The sequence below is a fragment of the Hyaena hyaena genome, unplaced genomic scaffold (genome assembly GCF_003009895.1).
Source record: "Hyaena hyaena isolate Hyena2069 unplaced genomic scaffold, ASM300989v1 scaffold_176, whole genome shotgun sequence".
Lineage (NCBI taxonomy): Eukaryota > Metazoa > Chordata > Mammalia > Carnivora > Hyaenidae > Hyaena > Hyaena hyaena.
The window spans coordinates 594,985-622,482 of record NW_024080809.1 but is presented as its reverse complement, the minus strand read 5'-3'; the positions used below and the strand labels follow the sequence as shown (position 1 = coordinate 622,482).

Genomic DNA, 27,498 nt, shown 5'->3' with positions numbered 1-27,498 from the left:
TCCCTTTCAGATCGAACCATGAGCTACCCAGGTTATCCCCCGCCCGGAGGCGGCTACCCGCCGGCCGCACCAGGTAAGAGGCTCCGGGCTGGTGGGGAAGGGAATGCCCTGTCCGTCCTACGCCCAGGAGTGAAGAGCGAGGGAGGAATGGGGCTTTCCAGTCATTTCCTCACTACCCCAAGGTCTCAGCCAGGTGGGGAGGGGCTGGAGAAAATCCTGGACCCAGGGCCTATGGACTTGAAGCACTTCCGGAAAGCCGGGACGAGGCCTGGACCCAGTTTCTTGCTTTAGTAGCTGATAGAAGCAGGCAAACACCTTCTTTTCTCAGAGACTCTGTTTTCTCCTTGGCAAATGGTTTCCACTATCTCCCCTCCACTGGGCTGTCGCAGATACCAATGAGGCAGCCGGGTAAAGCCTCTGGCACCGTGTCCTCCCAAGCACTGTTAGGTGACCGTGGCCCCTTGTCACTTCTCCTGCCCTGTGCTCAAGCCTGCGGTTGTGCAGCAGCAGGGTCCCCCCCCCCGTCCCCCCTCCCCCCCGCCAAGGGAGGAAGAGGAGGGCGGCACAAGGGTCAGATGGTCGTGCCGCAGCGGCCCGACGCTGGGACTGAGAGCTGCGGGGCCACACCTGTCTCTTCACACTCAGAAGGCAGCTACTCTGGGCCCGCCCCCTCCTAGTTCCTGAGATGAGACTGGGCCCCCACAGCCGGGGAGGAAACGAGGTTCCCTGGGATGCGGGGGCAGAGGGGACCTGGCCAGGCTGGTCATCCTGAGGTCGCCTGAGCCGCACTGCCCGTTGCCCCACAAGACCACCAGGCACATGCATTTCCCCAGAGCTGAAGTCCTGGAGTCTGAGCGCCCGTGGCCCCTGCAGGCCATTCAGCAGGAGGCGAAGAGGCCTGGAGCTTGGCTGCCGTCATGTGGCGTACGGAGTCAACGGGGGGCGTTTCCCGGCCCCGGGATGCCCGGTGGGCCTCGTGGGCCTCTCCCAGTAGGGACCCTGCCCTTGTGTTCTACCCTTGCCGCCTCCGCCATGCTGAGCAGCAGGGAGGGGGCCGGAGGTGATTCCCGGCGGCACCTGTCCAAGTCCCGGAGCCCCGGTCAGGACCGCGTGTAACGCCCTCGGCCCGCACCGTGCTGCTGGCTGCCACAGCCCTTGTCCCAGCGCCTGCCGCAGCCTGGGAGCCCCTCACGGGCGGTAGGCCTCAGTCCTGCTCACAGCAGTGAGACAAACGGATTGTTATCCCCACTTCTCAGCCGAGGAAGCTGGACTAGAGGGGCTGAGTCCCTCGCCCCAGGGCACACACCCAGTCCCTCTGGGTTCAGAGCTGGGGCTTTGTACTGCTGTTCCCCAACTGGCCCCCCCCCTGCCCCCGCCTTGTAGGGATGGGTGTCTGTGTTTTCTGTGACCCAGCCCTGTCTCCCTCCACCCTCCCATCCTGCTCTCCCTGCCCTTCATGGACTTGTGATCGCAGGTAACCCAGGCGGCAGGACCCATACCCCTCCCTGACATGCTGTTGCCTCATTGCGGGTTCTCCGGGCTCTCTGGGCTCTACACAGTGTCCCCAAAGACCTGTTTTATGTCTGTATTCCTGTTCCATGATGGTGAGCCCAGGAGGGCAGTCTGCCCTTGGCCCTCCTATGGAGGTCCTGGGAGTGTTTGCTGAACCCCACCTTCCTCGGAAGGAGGTGGGGGTCCCTCTCTTCTCCTCCGGCAGTGGGACCAGGTTCAACTTTCTTGCCTCAGTGTTTTCCATAGGGTCTGTTGTGCTGTCCCCGAGGCCCTGCTTTGGCCTCCCCCCGACCCCTGAGAGCTTGATGCTTTGCCTTTCCCCATTGGGGTGCCGGCAGGGTGCTAAAGGGCTCAGTGTTGCTTTCAGGTGGCGGTGCCTGGGGAGGTGCTGGCTACCCCCCGCCCAACATGCCCCCCATCGGGCTGGATAACATGGCCAACTACGCAGGGCAGTTCAACCAGGACTACCTCTCGGGAATGGTGAGTCCAGCCGTCCTCTGGGGCTGCTCCTGGGGCCACACCTGCATGGCCAGAGGGACAAAGACTGCTGGCTTTGGTGGCTTCAGAGGGGTCTGTGTGTGCACCTACCTGTGGTCAGGCACTGAGTATGCAGCTGCACTGAGGACGAAGGGTTTCCATGAGGCCTTTCTCCGGTTCAGTGTCCCTGTGCATCTTGATTTACCATCTGTAAAATGAGGGGAAGGGAAATGGCGTTGGGCTGCCGGGCTCTCAAGTCCCTGTCAGCCCTGAACTGGGTAGGGCTGGTACCTTCATAGAATATGTATTGAGCACCTTTTTTTTTTTTTTTTTAAGTTTATTTATTTTGAGAAAGAGTGGGGGAGAGGCACAGGGCGAGAATCCCAAGCAGGCTCTGCACTGTCAGCACAGAGCCTGACTTGGGGCCCATGACATTGAGATCATGACCTGAGCCAAAGTCAAGAGTCTGATGCTTAACTGGCTGAGCCTTCCAGGGGCCCGGAGACATGCTACTTTTATTGTTACTTGGCTTGTAAAAGAATTAAGTTTATAATCTAAAAACAACTGCTCGCACAGTGTAAACCGTGCAGCCAGCACGCAGTCTCACTTGTGCCAGGCTTGTTCTAGATGCTATGGATATGTGAATACAACAAACAGAAATGTCAGCCCCATAGTCTGTGTCTACTGGGAAGACAGTCGCCATAAGTAAACTGTGGTGTTGGAGCAAACAGGGTTGCCCTGGGCACAAGTCAGATGAAGGGTCAGGGGTGCAGGGAGGGTGGATGGGGGACAGTTGGGTGGTCAGGCTGGGCCTCACTGAGGAATCGCTGGTGCTTGAACTATGAGCTCTGGGCAGAGAAGGATAGATGGACGGGTGTGGCCGTGCTCATCAGGGAGGGCCGTTGATCTTAGCCTCCTTTTGTGGACTTTCAGGCATCCAGCATGTCCGGGACATTTGGAGGAGCCAACGTGCCAAACCTGTACCCTGGGGCCCCGGGGGGGGGTTACCCTCCCATGCCCCCTGGGGGTTTTGGGCAGCCCCCTTCGGCCCAGCAGCCTGTTCCTCCATATGGGATGTATCCGCCCCCTGGAGGAAACCCACCCTCCGGGATGCCTTCATATCCGCCATACCCGGGGGCCCCTGTGCCAGGCCAGCCCATGCCACCCCCTGGGCAGCAGCCCCCAGGGTCCTACCCCGGACAGCCGCCAATGACCTACCCCGGGCAGCCGCCAGTGCCGCCTCCCGGGCAGCAGCAGCCGGTGCCAAGCTACCCAGGATACCTGGCGTCCGGGACTGTCACCCCTGCCGTGCCTCCGGCCCAGGTGAGTGCCCGCCCTGCACCGCCCTTTGCCCAGGGCTGGGCCCCAAAGGCCCAACACATGTGGCTCCGTGGCCTCTGCCAGCAAGGCCAGGCAGGGGGTGGGGGCCAGATAAGGGCTCGGTCCTCCATCCATAACATCTTGCTTTAACGGGGTGTCGCGTTCTCTCAAACTACCTCCCCCCCCCACTTGGCTTGTGCTCTGGAAAGACCTGAGGGAGCTGGCCTGTTTCTTTCTCCCAGTTTGGCTAGATTCTCCACGCCTGAGCTGGGTCTGAACGTCCCAGGTTCTCGTCATTCCTCCTTTGTCATTTACTGCCCGGGCTCTGTGTTTTGTACAAACTGCCCAGGCCACTGGCCTCAAGGCTTTGTGCCTAACAGCGCTTAGTCTTTAGTCCCCTGAGGTGCCTCTCGGGCTGGACTTAGAGGATTCTCAAAGCTGCCCTTGGCTGGGGAAGGGTGTTGGCGGTTCCTTCGGGGCCACTCTGGGCTCATTTTGGAGAGCATCTCATGTTTGCAGTGCCTAGAATTCATTGTCTTGGTTACGGGGCCAAACCAGCCAAGCATCCTGCTGGACTACTATTTTTAGACTGAGGGTCTCTGTCTTCCCTGCCCCCACAGTCCCCTACCCCCGCCCTGCTCTCCCTCCTCCCTGTGCCATCCACCTCATCCCCTCTCGGAGCTTCTCTCCTTAACTCTGCTAAAACCGGTGTTGAACTGGCCGCGGAGCTTGGTCCACCAGGAGACCATTTAGGCAGGGAGATTTGTGTGCCGGGGAGCGCAGCTGTTAGTGTGAAGTCCGGCAGGCAGGCAGGTCACAGAGCCTGGAAACCAGTGGGCGTTCCCTCGTGAATGCTGGGCACCCACATTTCTGGGGGGAGAGCACCTTTCTCTCATTTGCACAGAGGTGCCGCGTGGACTGCCCAGACCCTGTTCAGAGGAGCCCAATATGTGCTCACATGCACTGTGCCGTGAGGCATCAAGAAGAGGCCAGTGGCCACTGCTCCCAGGGCCTCCCCTTTCACCGGGAACCCAGGCCCAATCCTGAAGGCCCTGGGCAGGGGCCAGATTTTCAGAATCAGGGCTCAGCTAGAGCTGGGTCCCTAGCCACGGGAGCCAGGCAGAAGCCTCGGGACCAGAACATGAGGACACGTTATGATCCCAGTAGGCCCACTCAGTTATTGATTGCAGGCTCCTTCAGGTACCCCAACATGGGGCGGTAAGGTCACCTCCAGAGTCTGGGCTGGGGAAGTCTTGCATGCGGGAGAAACGACATCTTACCCAAGTCTGTCTGTCCGAGCAGTATGGAAACCGAGGCACCATCACAGACGCTCCTGGCTTTGACCCCTTGCGAGATGCTGAGGTTCTGCGGAAGGCTATGAAAGGCTTTGGTGAGAAACCCGCGGTGGCTCGCATCCTAATGGCCCCCTGGCTCGCCAGGCCGCATGCAGGGCATCCGGGGACAGGGACCCTGGTCCCAGGGGCGAGGGGAGAGGAGGTGGACGTGGGGGTGCGGTTGGCACGTCCGTGAGAATTCGAGGGCCCGGGCCACGGTGGCCCCCACGGCCGCAGCCCTGCCCACACCTACCTCGTCTTCCCCCAGGGACCGATGAGCAGGCCATCATCAACTGCCTGGGGAGTCGCTCCAACAGGCAGCGGCAGCAGATCCTCCTGTCCTTCAAGACCGCTTACGGGAAGGTGAGGGGGACTGCGGGCAGAGGGAGGCCGCTCTCCACCAGGCTGAGGCACGTCCTCCGGCACAGTCCCGCTCACCCTTGCTTTTCCTTGGTGCCAAGTGAGTCTAGATCTCCTGGATGGGCAGTAAGGCCCATTGGGTCGTTTCCTGCTGCCCACCCAGTAGTGGCCTCTCGGCTCATGGCATTTTCTAGAGCGGAAGGATACTCTGAGGGGGAGATCCCAAAGGCCAGGGGGCACTGCGGTTTGATGAGAGGCGCCTAGAGATCTGGGCTCCAGGCCTGGCTCTGCTGTGACTCCCAGAGACTACGGACAAGGCATCGCCCTTTCACCCCCTCCCGCCTGGCCAGTTTTCCCTCCAGGGGACCCAGGCTGTGAGTCCCTGCCCTCTTCACGACCGCTCTAGGAGGTGTAGCTCACGGAAGAGCTTTGAAGGAAAAGGCTTTCTGTTCTGAACAAATGCAGTGGGACATGTTTTGAACTTCTGGGCTTTTGAATCTGAGGCAAACACGGGCTGCCTTGAACAAGATGATGTCCTAGCCCCGTGTTTCTGCAGCTTGAATGTGCCCGGGTCCCTGGGGAAGCTGGCTCAGATGCAGCCCCAGCTCAGCAGGTCTGGGCTGGCTGAGATCTGGCTTCTGTGAGGTAGATGCTGCTGGTCCCCAGACCTGGCACATTGTCCCTATTAGTCACCTCCTGTGGATTCTCAAAATTGGTCTGTCTGTTTGAATATTCGACCAGGATCTGATCAAAGATCTGAAATCCGAACTGTCAGGAAACTTCGAGAAGACAATCTTGGCTCTGATGAAGACCCCAGTCCTCTTTGATGTCTATGAGATAAAGGATGCCATCAAGGTGTGTACACGTGTGCATTCGTGTGTGTGTCCATTTGCATGCATGGATGCACAGGCCAGGGAAAGGTCTGGCCTGCATGGTGTGCTTTAACCCGTTCGTTAGCTGCTGTTGTGAGTGTGGCTCCTGGGCCTTCTCGGACTAGAGTCCGAGTTCTGGTGACTTCTCCAGGAGGCAGCAAAGGGGTCATTCATCATCGGAGAACACCTTGGTCTCTGTCTGAAAAGCATGGTGACAAGAGATTCAGCCACAGAAGAGATGAGCTGTCCCTCGGTCCAAATTCCACATGGATGCAGCTTCTGACTGGCCTAGTTGGGGTTAATATCTGCCCCCGGTCTAGTCATGTGTGACCAAGGCGAGGGTCCTATACTTTCTGTACAGCCCTGTGGCTCCCGGGAGCCACAGCAGGCATCCTGTGGACGGGGAGGGGGCAGCTCCCACAGAAGAAGGAAACCCTCGTGAACTGAACAGGTGCTCCAGAAGGAATCCATCATTTTTCAGGGGGTCTGAGGGGCACAGTGGCTTTTCCTGCCCCCAAGAGGAGAGGCAGAGGATTCAGGATGGAGCCTGGAGGGGAGAGAGGACCCTGCTCTCAGATGTGCCCTCTCCTGGGGACAGGTCCAGAGGCGGTTGGGGATGGCACCCCAGACCTCTGGCTGGCCCCTGCCCCCCAGCCAGCTGCATGAGGTGGAGGTGGTTGTTGACTATAGGAAACAGCACAGGTTGGGGTCATCTGTCCTTGACAAGCTATATGTCCATGAGCATCTGTAAAGTTGGAAAGCAGACGCTCTTTCTTGTGGCGTGTGGTGAGCACTGGGCAAGGTAGCTAACAGAAGCTCTTTGTAAGCTGAGTAATGTAATAGTGTAATCGTGAAAATCGCTAGTCCTGTGTGGTGCTTCCTACATGACTGGCGTGTTCTAAGTGCTTTTCCTGCATATCTCATTTAATCCTCATGACTTTTCAGGAGGCAGGGTTAGTGTTGTTCCCATTTGATGCACAAGGAACCTGAGGCACAGAGAGGTTAAGGTGCCTGTGGTCACACAGCTAAGACCAAGGTTCAAGGCAACCTAGCAGCCATGATGCTGACCGTGTCCTCGGCTTCCTCCCCGTCCCTGACGTGGTTGGTCCTCTCTCTTGGCCTCTTCTAGCGGTCTTCAGATGATCCACATCTGGTCTAGGACCCCCATTTGTCTACACCCCTGCTCTTGCGTTATACCCATTTTTCGGTTGTTTCTTGTCTCATTTGTGGGCCGAACTTGGAATGACACAGGTCTGGGTCTACACCTCAACCCACCATGAACCGTGTGGCCTCGGACAAGTCACTACACCTCTCTGGTGCTCAGTTTCCTGGTGGCACGGTGGGGTGTCCCTTCCTGTGATCTGTTTCCGTCACCATGTTGCCATCATCCTGCCGTACTTTTCTGGGCCTGGGGCCTCCACCGCCAAGCGGGGTGGGTGTTGCTGGGGCAGCGGCCGCTGCTGCTGGGATCTGTGCTGCAGGGCCTATGGCCCTGGCTCGTTCCCGGGATGCTGGCGAGGGAGCTGTGACAGGCCTGTGGTTTGTGTTCTCTGCTGCTGCAGGGGGCTGGCACCGACGAGGCCTGTCTGATCGAGATCTTCGCCTCCCGCAACAATGAGCACATCCGGGAACTCAGCAGAGCCTACAAAACAGGTTAGTCTGGTGCCCCCCTGCCCCCGCATGCACCCATGCTCTCTGGGCCCCGGCCGCGCCCTTTCCCACGGCCTCCTCAACTTCCCTGGCCTCCTTATCACCTCGTCTTCTGCCACCCCCTCCACAGGGGGCTCCGATCCAAGACCCACCCCTGCCTGCTGTTCACGGGGCAGGTGACTGGGGTCAGGGAGGGGTGAGGGGGAGAACTTCTCGGGTGTGGTGTGGGCCAGGCCAGGTGGGCCTGGAGGTCATGGCCCTGTGTCCCCGGAGGGCTGTGTGGACCACCTCTCTCCTCGCGCCCGCGCCCTTCTGCCACGAGGGCCTGCTGTTGGCTGTGGCTGCAGGTGGGCCTCCCCTGTGTCTCCCTTTCAGAATTCAAGAAGACCCTGGAGGAGGCCATCCGAAGCGACACGTCAGGGCACTTCCAACGGCTCCTCATCTCTCTGTCTCAGGTACCCTTCCTACTACCCAACTCGGAGGCTCAGAGCAGAGGGGGGCGGACCTGTGAGCAGTGAGGAAGGGGGGGAGGGAGGGCAGAGGAGGCACACAGCTGCAGGCAGGAGCCTTGACCACACGTCCTGCTTCCTTTCAGGGAAACCGGGACGAAAGCACCAACGTGGACATGTCACTCGTCCAGAGGGACGCCCAGGTGGGTGTGCTGGCCAGGGGCCCCTCCTGGGCTTCCGGCGTCGGGGTGTACCTCCACTTTCTTTCTTTATGTTTTCACATGTATTTATTTTGAGAGAGAGGGAGCACACAGGAGGGGCAGAGAGAGAGAGAGAGAGAGAGGATCCCAAGCAGGCTCTGCACTCAGCATGAACCGTGAGATGACAACCTGAGCGGAAACCAAGAGCCAGGTGCTTAAGTGACTGAGGCACCCAGGCGCCCTGCCCCCCACTTTCCTGCTGCGCGAGGCAGGAGCTCTGGGATGGGCAGAGTGAGTCTCAGATGGGCTCTGCTGCTTATCGGCCATGTGACCTTGAGCATGTCCGGGCTCCCAGCCGTCTGTCTATCTTTATCCCTCCTCCACCTCCCCCTGCTTCTGATCCCTCTGAGCCAACGTATGAGATAAGTATTGCCAGAGTTGGTAGATTAGTTATGGGTGCAGGATGTCACGTGACCTGGTCCTCTTCCTGCCTTTGGTTGCATATATCATTGTTTGCAAACGGGCAGACTTCACACTTGCCTCACAATGCTTTTGAAGGTCTGAGCCCAGGAGCCTGCTGTCATGTTAGTTGTGTAGCCTTAGAATCCTGCCCTTGTCCCCAGCCTGGTACGATTGTGGACAAAAGGCGAAGGCCTCTGGCTGTTCCTCTTTGTCCAGGCATTGGGCTCCTCTCTAGAGGAGTCTGCGTTTCCCACCAAGGAGCTCACACCATAGCAGTTCTGGTGGGAGAGAGAGAGCTGGCTTTGCCTCGCTCCCCTTCCATCACTCTGCTGTCGGTCAGATTGAAGGGGACCTCGTGGAGGGGACAGCTGTTCTTATGCTCTGGTCCGTTTCCTTCCAGATGAGGAAACTGAGTCTCAAAACATTTGAGCCTTGTGCCCAGGGAAACCTGGAGGCAGAGACCAGATAAGGGCCTGGACTCCTGGCTTGTTCCCTGTCCCCAGGGAACAGCAGATGCCCTCCTGCAGGGTCTGCCCTAACATTCCCTGGGCTTGAGACAGCTGTTCCCATTTCTGGACTCAGGGCTGGGCCCCCCCGCAAGCTCCCAGGCTCTGGCTCTCGTCCCCATGGAAATTTTCCTATTCCCGTTTTCCTGCTTCCTAGGCAGTCCATTCTCTTGCCGAGGCAGAAGTTGCCTCAGTTTCTTGGTTTTGTGGCTACTTCTCTGTCTTCTTAGTTGTGGACCTGCTTCTGCCTCGCCTTGACCCGTGGGATCTCCACGCCCCTGGTGGCTGCCCCCCTCCCCTGCCTCTCGGTGCCTTTAGATCCATGAGACACTACTGGGGCCTCGAGGGCACCTTCAGGCCATCTGGTGCTGGGGTTGCAAGTTGGCAAATGTTTTGGGCTCCAACTTTAAAGGATTTAACAGGCAACTGCGGATTCTGCCCGTTTGCAAACATCATGGTAGACACAGTGAAGCACAGGGAAAGTTCCCATCACGTGCAATCCCACATCCACGGTTAGAGGCTATCAGCTGTCATAATATTTATTGTTTCACATGTTCCCCCTTATAGATAGGGAAGCTGCTTATAAAGACTGGGAAATTTTACATAGAAATCTGGATTTCTGGCCACTGTGAGCCTGGCTTCCCTATTAGGGGTGCATAGCAGGTGCTGGGAAGCAATCGCCCCTCCCCATGGTTGGCCTCAGTCCCCACCACCCCCTGGCCTGACAGCCAGCCCGTTTTCCTCATTTAAGGTTCCCAGCTAGGGGCACCTGGATGGCTTAATCCGTTGAGCGTCTGACTTCGACTCAGGTCATGATCTCATATGATCTTCGTGGGCTCGAGCCCCACATCAGGATCTGCGCTGACAGCTAGCTCAGAGCCCGGAGCCTGCTTCAGATTCTGTGTCTCCCTCTATGCCCCTCCCCTACTCATGCTGTCCCTCTCTGTCTTTCAAAAATAAATAAACATTAAAATTTTTTTTAAAAAAAGACTATGTCATTTAAAAAAAAAAGTGAAGTACCCAGTTAACCCTTTTGGGCTTTCAAGTTTGTGACCCTGGATCTAATCTGACCTCCACATTTTAAAGATGAGGGAGTGAGGCTCTGAGCGGGCCAGTGGCCTGCCTGGAGTCCTGTAGCAAGTTGGTAGCCAAGCCCTTGTTCTGCTTTGCCCGGTGCGGCTACTCCCTTGCTTGGGTTAAAGCTACTCCTTGCCCGTCCTGGCCCCCATCGGCCTTGGTTCTGCTAGTCCAGGGTGTCCCGTCCTGCACCCCTCCCTGCCCACCACCCTGCCTCAGAATCCCCTGCGTTGCCAGCCAGAGGATGTGTGAATGGTGTCTAGTTCCACGCGGTGAAGGGAGCACAGCCAGGGCGCTGCTCCCATTTCTTTCCCCTGTGGACCTGCAAGGCTGTCATAGGTGGCCTGGGCCTGCTCTCTGGGGTGAGGCCGGCACTGACTGCCCATCTTCCCATCTGTCCAGGAGCTGTATGCCGCTGGGGAGAACCGCCTGGGGACAGATGAGTCCAAGTTCAATGCAATTCTGTGCTCTCGGAGCCGGGCCCACCTGGTGGCAGGTAAGGCGGTCCCAGGCCTCCCTGGGGCCAGATAGATGAGGTCAGACAGGGTGACAGGAGGAGACAGCTTGCAGAAACACTGGGCGGTCCCACTCCGCGTGAGGCTTTCCTCCACCGTAAAGGTGCCCCCTGGTGGTGACTTAAAACATCTTCTTGGTGGGTTTCCTCAGTTAATGTGTGCATCTGGCTCTGGAGGAAAGCAAAGGAAGAGGTGAGAGGAATGGCAGCCTCCTGATGGCTGGTGTCTTTCTACACCAGAACGTGGAAAGTAGAGTTCAGACAGCCTTCAGGAGCACCTGTTCCAGTGCTTTCCGGCGCATGGCATAAAAACATAAGCATAACAATTGGGGGCACATGGGTGGTTCAGTCGGTTAAGCGTCCAACTTCGACTCAGGTCATGATCTCACGGTTCGTGGGTTCAAGCCCCGCGTCGGACTCTGTGCTGACAGCTCAGAGCCTGGAGCCTGTCTTCAGAATCTGTGTCTCCCTCTCTGACCCTCCCCTGCTCACGCTGTCTCTCTCTCTCTCTCAGAAATAAATCAAAACATTTAAAAAAATATTTTTTAAAACAATTAATCATACATTGTACAAAAGTAACCTTTATTTACTTCTTGACTCAGAATTGATAAGCCAGGCTCCTGCCGTGTGCCGGGTCGGGGAGGAGATGTGGAGAAGCAGGAGGGAACAGCATCATGGGATGTCTGCTGTCCTCAGGCTCACACACCAACAGTAAACAAAAATTAAATAAAGTCCCTGCCAGATGGCAAACGCTTTAGAGGCAAACTATAAAGTTGGAAACGGGGATAGAGAATGGTACAGGGGTCGACGATGGTGCTTGAGGTGGTCCTTGCTGAGGTCATGACATTCGAGTTAAAAGCATGACAGTCGGGGCATCTGGGTGGCTCCGTCGCTTGAGCGACTTACTCTTAATTTCGGCTCGGGTCATGATCTCATGGTTCAGTTGGTGGGTTCAAGCCCCGTCTCAGGCTCTTGTGCTGACAGTGTGGAGCCTACTTGAAATTCTCTCTCTCTCTCTCTCTCTCTCTCTCTCTGCTTTTTCCCCACTCGTGCGCTCACTCTCTCTAAAAATAAATAAATAAAACTTGCTTAAAAATTAAAAAGGAATAGAAATATGACAGAGTTTCAAGTGCAAAGGCCCTGAGCAGGGCGGCTCCCAGCAAAGGGGGTCTTTGAGGCCCGGGGCAGGAGGCGTGAGTGAGAGCCGGAGGAGGCGAGGTCAGAGTGATGGGCGGCCCTGGGGACAGTTGCATGGACTTGGGTTTTCATCCTGAGTAAAACCAGAAGGCATTGGAGGACTCGGGGTGGAGAAGGGATGTGGTTTAACTTAGATTTTGCCTGTTCATTGGCTGTTGTGTTGTCCAGGGTGGAGGGCTCAGTGCCAGAGCATGAAGGCAGCTGGGAGGCTGGTGGCCTGGACCGGGTGGCAGGCGCAGAGAAGGGGAGGGGCAGATACTGGGCCTGTGGGCTGATGCAGGGGGACGTGAGCGGAGCCAACCTTGGAGGATGGGGGGAGCCTGTCTCCCGGCTGGGCCCGAGGAGGAGTGGAGTGCCCGCCTCTCCGCTGCGATCAGGAAGCTGTGGACGGAGCAGGCTTTCGGAGGGAAAGAAGTCAGGTGCCTCAGTCTAGAGATTCCAGGGGGACAATTGGGTTTAGATTCTGGAGGTCAGGAGAAGAGGTCAGAAGTCTAGGCTAGGGCTGGAAGCTTGGGAGCTCTGCGTGTGTCATCGGTGCTTGAGGCTTTGGGACTGCAAGAGGTTCCCCCGGGAGGGGTTCTGGGGGCAAACCAGTGGAGGGCAGGGCCGTGGCTGTCACAGAAGACCGTGAAGGTACACCCGGGGAAGGGGAGTCCGGAGACCAGCCGTGTCGGAAAGGCAAGCATGCGAGGTGGTGAGGATGGAGAATGACAGCCACGCTTCGCAACACAGTGGGGGCCCAAGGGGAAACCCAGGCACCCGTTCTGTGCGGGCACTGAGGCTGCACTGCGTTCAGCAGGGGCGGGGCGGGGCCGCCAGGAAGTTAGGCCCCCCAGCTGGTCACGTGGCAGAGCTCAGGTCTGAACTTGGGCCCTGGCCCCAGAGCACTTCTCGACCCCTCCGCTGCACTTTCGCGGAGCACGAGGGAACGTATTTCCATCTGGGTCTTCGTGTATTTCAGTGAGCGCAGAGTATGTAAGTAGTGCATCGAACCCAGAGTTTCAAAACTATGATTACTTGGGAGGAAAAGAGAAGCTGATCTGAAGAAAATAGGAAGTAGTGAAGACCAATCCAGCTGCAGCAGAAATCACAACCAGAGATGCGAGTGACCGAGGTGTGGGGGGCAGTGGGAGAAAGTGGGACCCGGGCAGGGCAAGCGGGGTTTATAACCAGGCTCAGAGCTGGAGTTAGGACTCAGGTCCCTTCTGTGCCGCCTGCCTCTGTAGGAACCTGGGGTCCTGCTCCCGTGCCTGGCTTGTCCTGGCACAGGCTATGGGGGCTGGATAGGACTTAGTGCACGGTCCGATGGCAGACAGGACAGACACACAGATACTGGAGGAGGATTGTGGGTGTGGACGGAGGGAAGGGATTTGGGAAGAGAGCGAACCTTCTGGTGTGTGTGTGTGTGTGTGTGTGTGTGTGTATGTGTATGGAGAGGTCCTGGGTGGGGATGTGAGGTATGACTTGGCAGTCTGGTGAGGGGATCACATGAGCAGGCGGGGGTTGGGGGCACATGTCTGCCTAACGAGAGCTGGGTTGGCACGGTCGGGGGGGCCTTGTGGGGTGCTGCGGGCAGAGGGGAGGGGCGGGCCCTGGCGTTTCCTCGTGTGTCCAAATCTCTTCTTAATAGGACACCAGTCAGATCGGATTAGGGCCCACGCTAAGGGCCTCAGTTTTTTCTTATTTTTAAAGTGTTTATTTTTGAGAGAGAGAGAGAGAGAGAGAGAGCCCCAAGCAGGCTCCCTGCTGACAGCACAGAGCCCCCACATGGTGCTCAAACTCCCATATCAAAAGATCACGACCTGAGCTGAAACCAAGAGTTGGATGCTTCACCGACCAAGCCACCCAGGCGCCCCTGTAAAGGGCGTCATCTAACTTAATCGCTTCTTTAAAGTCTGCGTTGTCAATACGGTTACATTCTGAGGTGTACTGGAGGTTAGGACTCCACCATTGTGGGTTTGAGGGGGACAGAATTCAGCTCGTAACTTGTCCCTTCTCTCTTTCTGCTAGTTTTCAACGAGTACCAGCGGATGACGGGTCGAGACATTGAGAAGAGCATCTGCCGGGAGATGTCTGGGGACCTGGAGCAGGGCATGCTGGCCGTGGGTCAGTGTCCTGGGGTCGCTGGGCCGCATTGGCAGCTTTCAGTGTGCTCACCGCTCTCTCCTTCAGGGGTGGCAGCTAGTGAACCACGTGATCCAAGATTGCTAAATCCTGGGCCTACTGTGGGGGGGGGGACGGGACTGCCCAGCACCTCCCTGCCCGGCGCTGCCTGCCCAGCTGCCCCTCCCGCAGTCCTGGAGGCCTACGTGTTTGTCGTGTTTGTGTCTCAGGCGCAACTCCAGGGAAGGGAGCTGCGGTGCGGGCACCCGTGGGAGCGCCGCCAGCCCCTCTCCCGGAGGAAGATGACTCATATCCTGCCAAGTTCCCTCTAAAAATACATCCCTGCAGGCAGTTGTCAGATGTTTTTGATGGAAACACGTGGAAAGATTTTTACTTGCAACAGCAAAACAGGCCCTGGCTAAGGAAAGCTGGCTGAGCTCCCAGAACGGCTCAGGGCTGTGTGGTCCACGGCAGGGCCCGGTGGGCTCACGTCTGGCCACCGTCAGGGCTTGGGCCCCGGCCGCGTGGCCCTCGCCACCTCCCCGAACCCCGTGGGGACGTAGCGGTCTGCCCGTCCTTGGCTGTGCTTTTCTTGGAGCTGTCTGGTGGGATGGGCCCTCCCTCCTGTGCCTGTCCTTCATGGTGTAGGGATCACGGCCTGAGGTCTCTAAGGAGACATTCGTTCCACTCAGCCGTCCTTTCTCGGTGAAAGTCCCAGCCCCTTGCAGAACGCGGTTCCCTGGCACCAGCCGTGTTTCTTCCCTGCACGGCTCCTTTTGCCACATGGGTTGCCAGGAAGGAGGCTGAGATTGGTTCCCAGACCCTGCATGATTCTGTCCCAACGACCCAGAGCCGAGATCACAGATGATTGAGCCTGGAGGAGAAATGGGGAGAGGAAGATGGAGGCGGTGATGGGCCTCCCATCCGAGGTCCCTTGGACTGAGCGTTTCCTGCACATTAAGTTACGCTGTTTGTCTCTTGTAGTGAAGTGTCTCAAGAACACCCCAGCCTTCTTCGCTGAAAGGCTCAACAAGGCCATGAGGGTACGTGCCTCCCACATGCAGGGGGCGGGGCGGGGGAGTCTCAGTCCTGCTCATGACCGGGGCCCGAGGAGAGCCACCCCTCGGCTAAGAGGACAGAGGGCCCACGGGCGGGTGTGGGACAGCAAGGAGGCCCACTGCTCACGCCCTTGGCGGACTCTCTCCAGGGAGCGGGGACAAAGGACCGGACCCTGATTCGCATCATGGTGTCTCGCAGTGAGGTCGACCTCCTGGACATCAGAATGGAGTATAAGCGGCTGTACGGCAAGTCACTGTACCACGACATCTCGGTACGGGCCCCCTGGGGGATGGATGCTCGGGGACCTCCCTGCTCAGACCCCTGGCCTCTGCCATGCATGGGCATCTTGCCTGCGGGCTTCGTACTTGCTCTCTTCAGCTTCCGCTTGTTTGTAAGAGTCGCCCCCAGACTATTGTAAGCTCCCGAAGGCAGGCTGGACCTTGACCTTGTGTGGCGCCCCATCCATATCTCCTCAGCCTCCAGCACACCTGCTGCTCAGTAAATGGAAGGGAGGGGGAGTGCAAACACCAGTATCTGAGGAAACACAGGGCCTCCCCACCTTGGTATTTGTCACCCTGTGACTCTGACGTGTCGGTGAGGACCCCCATCCCCAAGCTCTCTGGAGCTCAGCCCCCTGACGGGTACTTCCTTCACCCAGCCTCACGGCAGAGGCAGCGTAGGAAGGCACTTGAGAACAGGGCTCTGGGGTCACAGCCGTTCCACACAGCCGTCCTTTCTCCATCAGGGTCACAGTCCCGAGGTGGCCCCTTGCGCTGGGGCAGGAACACGGTTCCTCATCAGGCTGGAGTCCAGCCCAGCTCTTCCCCTTGCTAACTGTGACCTTGAACAGATTTCTCACCCTCCTGGACTCCAGCTCCATCATCCCCAAGACGGGGATAATTGTAGTTCCCCCTAGGAGTTCGGGAGCCTTGAACGAGACAGCCGCTACGAAGCACATCATGTGACCTGTGGCAGGTCTAAGAAATGCGAGCTACTCTTATCACTGTGTTCCAGGGCCGGTCTGACAAAATGCATTCCTGTCGGCCGGGGGTGGGTCTGACCATTCAGTTCTGAACGGGCATGAGCCTTGAAACCAAAGCCCCCACAGCCAGGTTCCGATTTCAAACTCCCTTGCATTTGATGTTGGGCCTGTCACTGAGAACAGCTGAGCTCCATTTCCTGGCTATAAAAATGACGCTGTTGATAGCAGAGGATTAGTGATTCAGAGTGGCTCTTGTGTACCCGTGGGCACCTGGAAGATGCCACAGGCCTCACCCTTGAGGCAGGAAATGGTAGAAGGAAATGATCAGAAGTTAGCTAAGTAAGGGGCACCCGGCTGGCTCAGCCGTCAGAGCATGCAACTCTTGAACTTTTGGTTGTGAGTTCAAGCCCTGTCTAGGGAATAGAACTTACTTAAAAAAGAAATTAATTTAAAGTAAATAAAATTAGGGGCACCTGGGTGGCTCAGTTGGTTAAGTGTCCAACTTTGGCTCAGGTCATGATCTCTCTCTGTGCTGAAAGCTCAGAGCCTGGAGCCTGTTTTGGATTCTGTGTCTCCCTCTCTCTCTGCCCCTCCCCAGCTCATGCTCTGTCTCTCTATGTCTTAAAAATAAATAAACATTAAAAAAAAATTTTTAATAAAGTAAATAAAATTATTTAAAGGAAATAAAACTTCTTTTTAAAAAAGGAAGTTAGCTAAGTGTTTTCTCCATTTTTAAAAATTTCTTTTTTTAATATTTATTTTTGAGAGAGAGAGAGAGAGAAATTCTGTGCACATGCAAGTGAGGGAGGCGTAGATAGAGCAGGACACAGAGGATCCAGAGTGGGTTCTGAGCTGACAGCAGAGAGCCCGATGTGGTGTTCGAACTCAAACACCATGAGATCTTAACCTGAGCCGAAGTTGTTGGATGCTTAACTGACTGAGCCACCCAGGCGCCCCTCAGCCGGGATGCCCAGGTAATAACAGTACCCTGCACCTGACACAGGACATTACACTTCCAGAGCACACTTAGTACTGCATCAGGGGCCGTCTGCCCTGGGAAAAGACCTCCATGAGTTAGCTCAGAGCTAGGGGTTTTGGGGGGAGCTTTTTAAAATTTTTGAGCATTTGTTTTTCAAATTATGACTTTGATCACTGGGGTGAGTGCAGCTTTGTCTTTTTAGCGGGGGTTTGGGGAGGCTGAACTGCACCTCGCTGGGTTGTGCGCCAATGTGAGCCTCTACCGCCACAGGACCTGGGCGATGGGAGGGGTTACCCCTGTGGGGCCTGCCTCTCTGTAAAAGCGCTCGGGGCAGAAGATCGGAGGCCGAAACTGGCCGCAGCTCCCTCAGCCGCTGTTTTCCTTGTTTCTGTAACCAGGGAGACACTTCAGGGGATTACCAGAAGATTCTGCTGAAGATCTGTGGTGGCAACGACTGAGCTGTGACTAGTGGCTCACTTCTGTCCACCTGCGGGCAACAGCGATGCCAGGAGAAGGTCCAAACAATGTCCATCTGTTTCTAACAAATCCACAGAGTAGCCCCCCGGGTGCCCCAGGGCAGCCCGTCCGTCCGTAGAGCCTTGGCCCGTCTTCTGCCGCCTCTCCTGCTCCGTATATCAAGCTCGTGCTGAAGGACCTGGGTCCCCCCCTCCCTCAGGGTGCCTTCTCCTCCCCAGCCCTCACGGCCGCTTGCTGCTAAAGTACATGTTTTATTTCTTGACTGCTGCAGTCATTCCCTTTTGCTTGTGGCTGAGACTCCTAGCTTCATATTAGTCATCTGGTTTTGTATTTTTATTTGGAGGCGTCTTTTTTTATAATAGCCCCTGCCAGACAGACGCATACACGTCTGTGCTGTGTCCACGTTTTGGGTGAGAGAGGTTGGCCGGGGGGTACCGTGTCCTCGGCAAGGAGTAGAAGGGAAGACCTTTAATGGTAATCTTTGCATCTGGTGAGAATGTGTCATCAGCTTTGTTATTGCCAAACTCACTCCTTAGAGTTTTCTTAGAAAAGGAAAAAAAAAAAAAGAAGAAGAAGAAGAAGAGAAAGGCCAGAAAGTCTTCTGTTCCTTCCTCCGTGCAAAGCCATTGGAACACGACCAGCTCCCTGCCAGTCACAGGGCTTCGTGTAAATTACATGAATGTGCCTTAAACCTGGATGTCCATAGCCAGAAACTTTCTAAATTAAAGTCAGCCAGCTCTGGAACACTTTGGAAACGTGTCCCCGGTGCCAGCTTGTTTTCTCCTGCCCCCTGATTCTGCCTGTAGCTCCGGGTCTCGGCCTCAGTAGCCGGTGAAAGTGTGTATGACTTTAAGTAGAAGCATGGTCAGGAAATCCTGAGCGGTGGTGATTTCCAGAAACCCGGCTTGTAAGGAATGAGAAGGGAGGTTCTCGAGCTCCGTGCTCAGGGCCCAGCTGCCGAAGCGGCATGTGGGTTTTGGTCAGATGTGAGTGCGGTGTCGTCCACCGAGCGCAAGGTAGAGGAGTGTGGTTCTTCATCCGGGTCCCGAAGAAGAAGCACGGGCAGGAGGGTGTGTGTGTGTGACTCCTGGGCGCCGGAGAGGAGGGTGGGGACGTCCCGGAGAGGCACAAGACTGGCGCCTCCCTCCAGGGACCCTTTGGTCTGAGAGGGTGCCCGTGCCTGTGGTCCTGGTGGCCCTTTGGCCCCTTGGTTGGTAGTGTTAGGAGAGGGTGAGTCTAGAAGGGTCACAGTTTCGAGACATCACTGTTCTGTCCAGAAGCCTAGAGCTTGCCTTGCCGGACACAGGTCTCCACTCACTCCCGTTCTGACCTCCGCTGGGATTTAGAAAGGAGAGAATTCAGGGACTGAGGTGGGAGATGAAGCCAGCTGGGCCCTGGCAGGGGCCCCACAGTAGACGTCTGGGTGGGAATACCACCTGACCCCTCACTATCACCTGGGCACAGTGAGAGGAGAGCATGGCCCAAGGGGCATGGAGCTGCCATGAGCTAGACCCTAGCCCGTTCCCCCTAGACCCACCTCCCAGCCGGAGAGGTTGCTGTGGGCCCTGGAATCGATGGTGGGCCCCGCTCTTCACCCCTGTTTCCATGCCTGCAGCCTCTTGAACAAGGCCCAGGGTGCCTGCTAGAGGTGCTACCCGCCCCCCAGGGCAGGCCCTTTGCCCTCAGGTGCCAGGAGGGCCCTGCCTGGTGGGATGGACTGATGGGCATGACACAACTGTGAACTCAAGCTGACCCCGGCGACAGCCTCCTGAGCCGTTCCAGGGCCTGCCTTCAGCCCCCTCTAAGGTGACTGCAAATGTCTTGTGACATTACTCTGCCCTGCTGTCTGCACTGAAAGTTGCAGCCTGGTGCCCAGCAGGCTGTGTCTGACTGTATGCGCCTCTACTTTGGTCCCCGGAGAGTCTTTTCTGACATTTGAATTTATTGCTCACATTTAGGTATCGAGAGGTTTTATGTTTTTTAAAAATCCGGAATGCTGGCTTCCCTTGAAAAATCCAATTGTGGCCACCCTGCAGACCGGGAGCTGCTGGAGCCACGTTGCAGCTGCCCCCTTCAAGCACACCCTCTCTGTTTAGCCACCAGCCCCCTGCACCCTATTGCATGTTACCTCTTCGGCCCCCATAGGCCTCGGGTTTGAGGCCCCTGGTTCATACGCTCAGAGACCACCTGCCTTTGACTTGGTCTTGGTTTCTCTCTATCTTCCTGCCCCTCAGGCTGCCCCCTTGGTCACGCCCATGGGACCCAACGCGTAATGAGTATGGGCTGGAGGACTGTATGACTTCAGTGAGCTCACCTCAGGGGCAAAGGCATTTACTGCCTTCCGAGGTCAGCAGGAGGTTATTAACTGTTGATTATGCCCAGGACAAAGAAGACCGAGAGGAAGGCCTTCAGCCTTCTGGGGCATCTTTCTGGGAGAGAACTACCCTGGGTCTTTTCCTGCCTCCTGGAAATGTTGGTCACGGCCAGTTCATGCCACACATCTCAGGTCGCTTCCAGAAGAGCTACTAGAGAGTGAGATAGCAGGTAAATTCCGCCCTGAGCGAACTCTCAGCAGCTGTGGGCCCTTGGAAGGACACCGTTAGGGGCAGGAGCGTGACTGCGGCCAGGTGAGCGAGTCACCGGTTTTGGGAGCAAAATTGAAGAAATCCTCCTTCTTGCTGTATGTTAGGCCATAGAAAGGTGCTTGCTTTGTGGATGGAGAAATGGTCCTGAGACGGTGTTCTCACACCCCAGCGAGCATCAGGATTATCTGAGGCGCTTGTTCCCGTGCAGGCTCCCGGGCCCCACCTCACGGATCTGAGCAGGCCTGGGGGCCGGGAAGCTGCCTCTGCCTCCTGCTTGCCTTGTCATTCTGGTACAGATCTAAATGCTGAGCTGAGACCCAACTTCTGAGACCAGAGGTGTTTGTTCACACATAGGGCAGGTGAGCCCGAGGCAGGCTGTGTTTGGAATTCGGTCAGGTGACGGAAGATGGGGCAAGAGGGATCTGTGAGATGACCCTCTGCAGATGCCCATGGTCAGAGTGACCGCTGGTGACCATGCTATGTCCTTCCTCTTGCTTGGGCAAGGGGTCACAGCCCTAGCTTCGGACTTAGCCCCATACTTCTGCTGCCGGTTCCCTCCTGCCCTGGCTCACGGAAGTGGAGTTGGACTTGGAAACAAGAAACCAAGCTGGACCCTCACCAGTATCTTCACGGCAGGTAACAGCTTAACTTTTCACCTCATCAAACCTGAAAGCACTCTGGCCACATTACTCAGTCTTCTGCCTGGCCCCTTACGGGGACCCTCTCCATGAAAGATTCAATCCGTGAAGCCCTCAGCTTGACGAGGGACTCTTACCCTCAGCCCTCATTCCATGGAAAGCTCTCCTTGGCCCAACACTGGTGTCCATTCTGACCCTGGCTCCTTCCAACAGTAAGAGTTGACATCCTGAAGCAGAAAAAGCACCAATCTGGGAGTCAAGTATCTCGTCCTGATCTCAGATCAGCCACTGGTTTGCTCTGTGATCCTGGAAAAGTCATGTCCCCTCTTTGGGCCTTTGTTGTGCTTTTGTGAAACGAAAGACTAGATCAGAGCTTCTTAAACTTCTATGTAGCCAGTAAAAATGGAGGAGTAGGACCCCCAGAAGTATTCCTCCTCCACAAAAGCAACAAAGAAGGTGACGAGAATGGTCAGAATCAACTTTATTCGAACTCTGGAAACTAAATGAAGGTCTGCGGGAACCAAATGCTTGATTAAAAAAAAGAAAGTCCATAAGAGGGTCCTGTTGCATTTTCATATGCCCCAGCCCTCTCCCCCACGTCCCCGTGGCTCGGCAGCACCTTCGAAACCATACCCCACAGTCCTTGTATGGGTCCACAGCACTGTAGGGAACAGAATGGATCTTGTCCTCAAGAACTATGGATATTTTGATCTGTCTGGTGGCTCCCTTAAAGCAACTGGCTCACATGACTTGAGTTTATTTCACCTAATTTGGTGGAGGTGGGTGGGAGGGGGGAGGCAGCAACCCTGGGGGACATTTGAAGGCAAATGTGTTAGATGCTGATGCCTGGAGGAAGGGATAACAGTTGGGGCAAACAGGAGATAAACTGAAAAGTTTGGGGAAGAAAGGCTATGAAATAGTTCGGAGGATAATGATTTTGGAGAGCGCACAAATCGCTGGCAATCTGGAAGGGCACACACATGCCCAGGGCTGAATGCACGCTTAGCAAATACATGAGAAGGCTCTCAGCACTCACCTCTGGCTGGCCTTGGGGCTCCGCACAAGCGGGAAACAAAGGCTTGGGTAGAGGCATAGACCACTTGGGCCGGGTGTCAAACACCCCAGCACACACACAGCACATTTGCAAAGACTGGGAGATCTGGGGATGGAGGGTGAGGAGTTGGTTCCAGGAGTTTAAGGAAATGTGTGGAATCCCTAGTGACTGCTAAGCTAACTGATTTCGGAGACTTCAATAGCCACACCTAACAAAGAATACAGACTTAAACTAGTTCAGAAAACTCACTAACTTACAACTAACACAGCAAGCCGCAACAACAAATCCTGGGAAAGGGAAAGACTCCGATGTCCAGAGTTGTCACATTATAATGTTCAAAATGCCCAGTTTCCAACAAACAGTTTGAGGCATGAAAACCAAGAAAGTATGAGCCATACACAGGACACCAAAAAATCTGTGAGTAGAAACAGGAAAACCCAGATATTGGACTTCCCAAACAAAGACTTTACATCAACTCTCTTTAAAAATGCAAATTTCTTTTCGGTTCCCTTTTGTACCTTCATAACAGAAATAAAATCTGTATTAGAATAGAAGAGCGATAACATTCCTGTTATTATAAAGAAGAACCAAATAGAAATCCTAGAGTTGAAAAGTACAGTAAAAGTGAAAAACTCACTAGAGGGGTTTAAGAAGAAATTTGAGATGGCAGAAAGCATCCACAAACTTCCAGATAAGCCAGTTGAGCTTTCCCGGTCTGAATTGCAAATGAAAAGAGAATGAAGAAAAATGAGCAGAACCTAAGAGACCTATGAGACCCCATCAAGGGCACCAATATGCATGTAATGGGAGCCAGGGAAGAGAGAAAGCAGAAATATCTGATGGAACAATGGCTAAAAACTTACCAACTTTGATGGAACAAGTTAATCTACACAGCCATGAAGCTCAGTGCACTAAAAGCAAGATGAACAAAATGACCCACGAGACACATTATAACTAACCACAAGAGACAAGGAATCCTGAAAGCCATAGAGAACTCACTTGTCACGTACAAAAGATCTTCAAGAAGATTAAATCTGACTTCTTGTCAGAAGCTATGTAGGGCAGAAGGTACTGGGATGACATAGTCGGTGTGTGAAAGGAAAAAAAATGCCAACCAAGAATCCCATATCTGGCAAAATATTCTTTAACAGTGAAGGAGACGTTAAGGCATTCCTGGATAAACCAAAACTGAAAGTCTGCTTCTAGTAGACATGCCCTATAAGAAACACCAAAAGTCATTCAAGCTGAAATGAAAGACACCAGGCAGTAACTCAAATCCACATGAAGAGAGAAAAGACATTGGTACAGGGGACTGCAGAGGTAAGCATAAACTTAATACGTTTTTTGGTTTGTACCTCTTTTTTTTCCTGTATGACTTAAAGACAGTGACACCAATCAATAAATATAACTCTGTTGATGGGCACAAAATGTATAAAGATGTAAATTGGGACAATAATGACAGAAAGGAAGATGGTGGGGCTCTGTAGAAGCAGTTTTTATATACTGTTGAAACTTGGTGTTAATTCAAAATGATTGTGACAAATTAAGATTTTAATTTAGTCCCCAGAAATAACTAACACATAGTAAAAGAACTGTGAAAGGAATCAAAATGGTACACTTGAAACCATCTTTCTCACACAAAATATGGCAATAATAGAGGAATTAAGGAGCCATAAAACACATAACATAGAAAACAAATAGCAAAATGGGACACACCTTTACTTAGTAGTAATTGCTTTAAATATAAATGGCATAAACTCTCAAAAAAGTGGAGGTTCACAGACAAAAGATATTATATCCTGGTAGATGGGTTAAATCCATTAAGTTGTAACAATTATAAACATATATGCTCCTAACAGTACAGTCCCAGAAAGTTTGAAACAAAACCGGACAAAATTGAAGGGAGAAATAGTTGATGATAGTTGGAAACTTCAACACCTCACTTTCTTATTGGAGAGATCCATTAGACAAAAGATAACAAGGAAACAGAACTCTTGAACAACACTGTAAACCAACAGACGTATATAAAACAGTAGACCCAACAACAGAATAGTCATTCTTCTCAAGTTCACATGGAAAACTCTCCACACAGACCACAAAACTAATTAAAAAAATATTTTTTATGAGAGAGGGAGCATGAGCAGGAAGGGGCAGAAAGAGGGAGACACAGAACGTGAAGCAGGCTCCAGGCTCCAGCTATCAGCACAGAGTGGGACACTGGGCTTGAACCTATGAGCCGTGAGATTATGACCTAAGCTGAAGTCAGATGTTCAACAGACTGAGCCGCCAAGCTGCCCCTAAACAAATTTTAGAAGATTGAAACTATACAGGATATCTTCTATGACCACTGTGGAATGAAATTAGAAATAAGTAACAGGAAAGAATCTAGAAATTTTACAAATAGATGGAAATCAGACAACATTCTTTAAAAAAAAAAAAAGCAGAGGAAATACATAGTTGTAAATGCCTACATTAAAAAAGAAAAAAGATGGGGCGCCTGGGTGGCTTAGTCGGTTAAACGTCCGACTTTCGCTTAGGTCATGAGCTCACGGTTCGTGGGTTCGAGCCCCGCGTCGGGCTCTGTGCTGACTGCCAGCTCAGAGCCTGGAGCCTATTTCAGAGTCTGTATCTCCCTCTCTCTCTGACCCTCCCCTGCTCACGCTGTCTCTCTCTCCTAGAAATAAATTAAAAAAAAAAAAAAAGAGAGATCTCTAGTCAATAACCTAAACTTTCCCTTTAAGGGATTAGAAAAAGAAGAACAAGCTATACCCAAAGCAACCAGAAGGAAGGAAATAATAAAGATTAGAGCACAAATAAACAGAACAGAGAAACAACAGGATCAGTGGAACTAAACAGTAATCCTTTGGAAAGATGAACAAAATTGACAAGCTTGTAGATTGATTGACAGGAAACTCAGTTACTGAAATCAGAAATGAAAATGGGACATTACTGATAACCTTATAGAATAAAATTTTATTTTTAATTTATTATAAAGTCATAAGAAAATACCATTCATAGTTGCATGTCAACATATTAGCTAGCTTACATAAAACGGGAAAATTCTTATAAATACACAATTCTCAAATGCGACTCAAGAAGAAATAGAAAATCTGAATAGACCTATAATAGATTAAATCGGTAATAGAACACCTCTTAACAAAGAAAAAGCCAGGACCAGGAGGCTTCACTGATTAATTCAATCAAATATTTAAAGAAGTAACACCAAATTGCACAAAAAACCATAAAATACCTAGGAATAAACCTAACCAAGGATACAAGAGATCTGTATGATGAAAACTATAGAAAACTTATGAAGAAAATTGAAGAGACAAATAAATGGAAAAACATCCCATGCTCATGGATAGGAAGAATAAATATAGTTAAAATGGCATTACTACCCAAAGCAATCTACACATTCAATGCAATTCCAATCAAAATTGCACCAGCATACTTCTCAAAGCTAGAGCAAACTATCCTAAAATCTGTATGGAACCACAAAAGACCCCGAATAGCCAAAGTAATACTGAAAAAACCAAAACGGGAGGTATCACAATCCCAGACTTTAGCCTCTACTACAAAACTGTCATCATCAAGACAGTATGGTATTGGCACAAAAACAGACCCATAGACCAATGGAACAGAATTGAGAACTCAGAAGTGGACCCAAAAGTATACAGCCAACTAATATTTGACAAAGCAGGAAAGAATATCCAATGGAAAAAAGACAGCCTCTTTAACAGATGGTGTTGGGAGAACTGGACAGCAACATGCAGAAGAATGAAACTAGATCAATTTCTCACACCATACACAAAAATAAACTCAAAATGGATAAAGGACCTGAATGTGAGACAGGAAACCATCAAAACCCTAGAGGAGAAAACAGGAAACAACCTCCTTGACCTCCACCGCAGCAGCCTCTTACTTGACACATCCCTGAAAGCAAGGGAATCAAGAGCAAAAATAAAGGATTGGGACCTCATCAAGATTAAAAGCTTCTGCACGGCAAAGGAAACAACCCACAAACCTAATAGGCAACCAACGGAATGGGAAAAGATAGTTGCAAATGACATATCAGATAAAGGGTTGATATCCAGAATCTATAAGGAACTCACCAAACTCCACACCCGAAAAACAAACAACCCAGTAAAGAAATGGGCAGAAGATATGAACAGACACTTCTCCAAAGAGGACATCCAGATGGCCAACAGACACATGAAATGATGCTCAGCATCCCTCCTCATCAGGGAAATACAAATCAAAATGACACTGAGATACCACCTCACACCAGTCAGAGTGGCTAAACTGAGCAAATCAGAGAACACGAGATGCTGGCGAGGATGTGGAGACACGATCACCCTCCTACACTGTTGGTGGGAATGTAAACTGGTACAGCCCCTCTGGAAAACAGTGTGGAGGTTCCTCAAAAAATTAACAGTAGAACTCCCCTATGACTCAGCAATAGCACTGCTAGGAATTTACCCAAGGGATATGGAAATGCTGAGGCATAGGAGCACATGTACCCCAATGTTCATAGCAGCACTCTCCACAATAGCCAAAACATGGAAAGAGCCTAAGTGTCCATCAACGGACGAATGGATCAAGAAGATGTGGTTTATCTATACCATGGAATACTACATGGCAATGAGATAGAATGAAATCTGGCCATGTGTAGCAACATGGATGGACCTTGAGGGTGTTATGCTGAGCGAAATAAGTCAGGCAGAGAAGGACAAATATCATATGTTTGCACGTATAGGAGGATTAGGAGGAACTTAATGGAGGACAGTGGGGGAGAAGAAGGGAGGAAATAGTGGGGGAAAGGGGGAGTGGCAAAGCATGAGAGACTCTTGAATGCTGACAAAAACTGAGGACTGATGGATGTGGGGGGGGATGGGCACAGAGAGGGGCACTTGTGGGGATGAGCACTGGGTGTTATATGGAAACCAACTTGACACTAAACTATTTGTAAAAAAGTAAATAAATAATAAAGAAGTAACACCAATCCTGCACAAACTTCTCAAAACATAGAGGAGGGAACACTTCCTGACTCTGATGAGACCAATGTTACCCTGATACCAAAGCCAGACAGAGATCACAGGGGAGGTGCAAAACTCCACAATGAAATAGCAGCAAACCGAATCCAGCAGTGTATTTAAAGGATTAGCCACCACTCCCAAGTGAGATTTATCAAAGGAATATAAGAATCATTCAATATACAAAAATCAATCCATGTAATATACATGGTTAATCGGATAAAGGGGGATAAAAACCACACAATCATCCCAACCGATGCAGAAAAAGCATTTGAAAAAAAAAAAAAAAAACACTGCTTTTGGATGATTTAAAACAAAAATGTAAGAAAAGGAATATTTTACCAACCTGATATAAAGAGTATCTGTGAAAAGCCACAGCTGACATACTTCATAGTGAAAGAAGATCTTTCCCCTAAGATCAGAAATAAGACAAAAATGTTTGCTCTTGCAACTACTAGTCAACATAGTATTGGAAGTTCTAGTCAGGACAATTAGGCAAGAAAAAGCATCCAAATTGGAAATAAGTAAAACTTTCTATTCACAGATGACATGATCTTTTATAGAAAATTATAAATCCTATCCACACAAAAGCTTTAGAGCTAATAAATGAATTTAGCAGAGTTGCACGAAATAGGATACACGATCAAAAAACAAAACT

General features: G+C 52.7%; 1 protein-coding gene across 1 annotated transcript in view; it reads left to right on the top strand.

The window, feature by feature from the left end:
* The window catches only part of ANXA11 (annexin A11), a 43,278-nt gene extending 24,993 nt beyond the window's left edge, over positions 1 to 18,285 (top strand). The window contains exons 2-15 of the mRNA XM_039240525.1: positions 11 to 73; positions 1,880 to 1,992; positions 2,923 to 3,312; positions 4,612 to 4,699; positions 4,912 to 5,006; positions 5,745 to 5,858; positions 7,438 to 7,528; positions 7,901 to 7,980; positions 8,121 to 8,177; positions 10,622 to 10,715; positions 13,941 to 14,036; positions 15,018 to 15,076; positions 15,241 to 15,363; positions 17,452 to 18,285. Of these exons, the coding sequence (XP_039096456.1) occupies positions 19 to 73; positions 1,880 to 1,992; positions 2,923 to 3,312; positions 4,612 to 4,699; positions 4,912 to 5,006; positions 5,745 to 5,858; positions 7,438 to 7,528; positions 7,901 to 7,980; positions 8,121 to 8,177; positions 10,622 to 10,715; positions 13,941 to 14,036; positions 15,018 to 15,076; positions 15,241 to 15,363; positions 17,452 to 17,511 (1,515 nt within the window). The 5' untranslated portion in view covers positions 11 to 18 and the 3' untranslated portion in view covers positions 17,512 to 18,285. The remainder of the gene's footprint in view (positions 1 to 10; positions 74 to 1,879; positions 1,993 to 2,922; positions 3,313 to 4,611; positions 4,700 to 4,911; positions 5,007 to 5,744; positions 5,859 to 7,437; positions 7,529 to 7,900; positions 7,981 to 8,120; positions 8,178 to 10,621; positions 10,716 to 13,940; positions 14,037 to 15,017; positions 15,077 to 15,240; positions 15,364 to 17,451) is intronic.
* Positions 18,286 to 27,498: the final 9,213 nt, after the last annotated feature.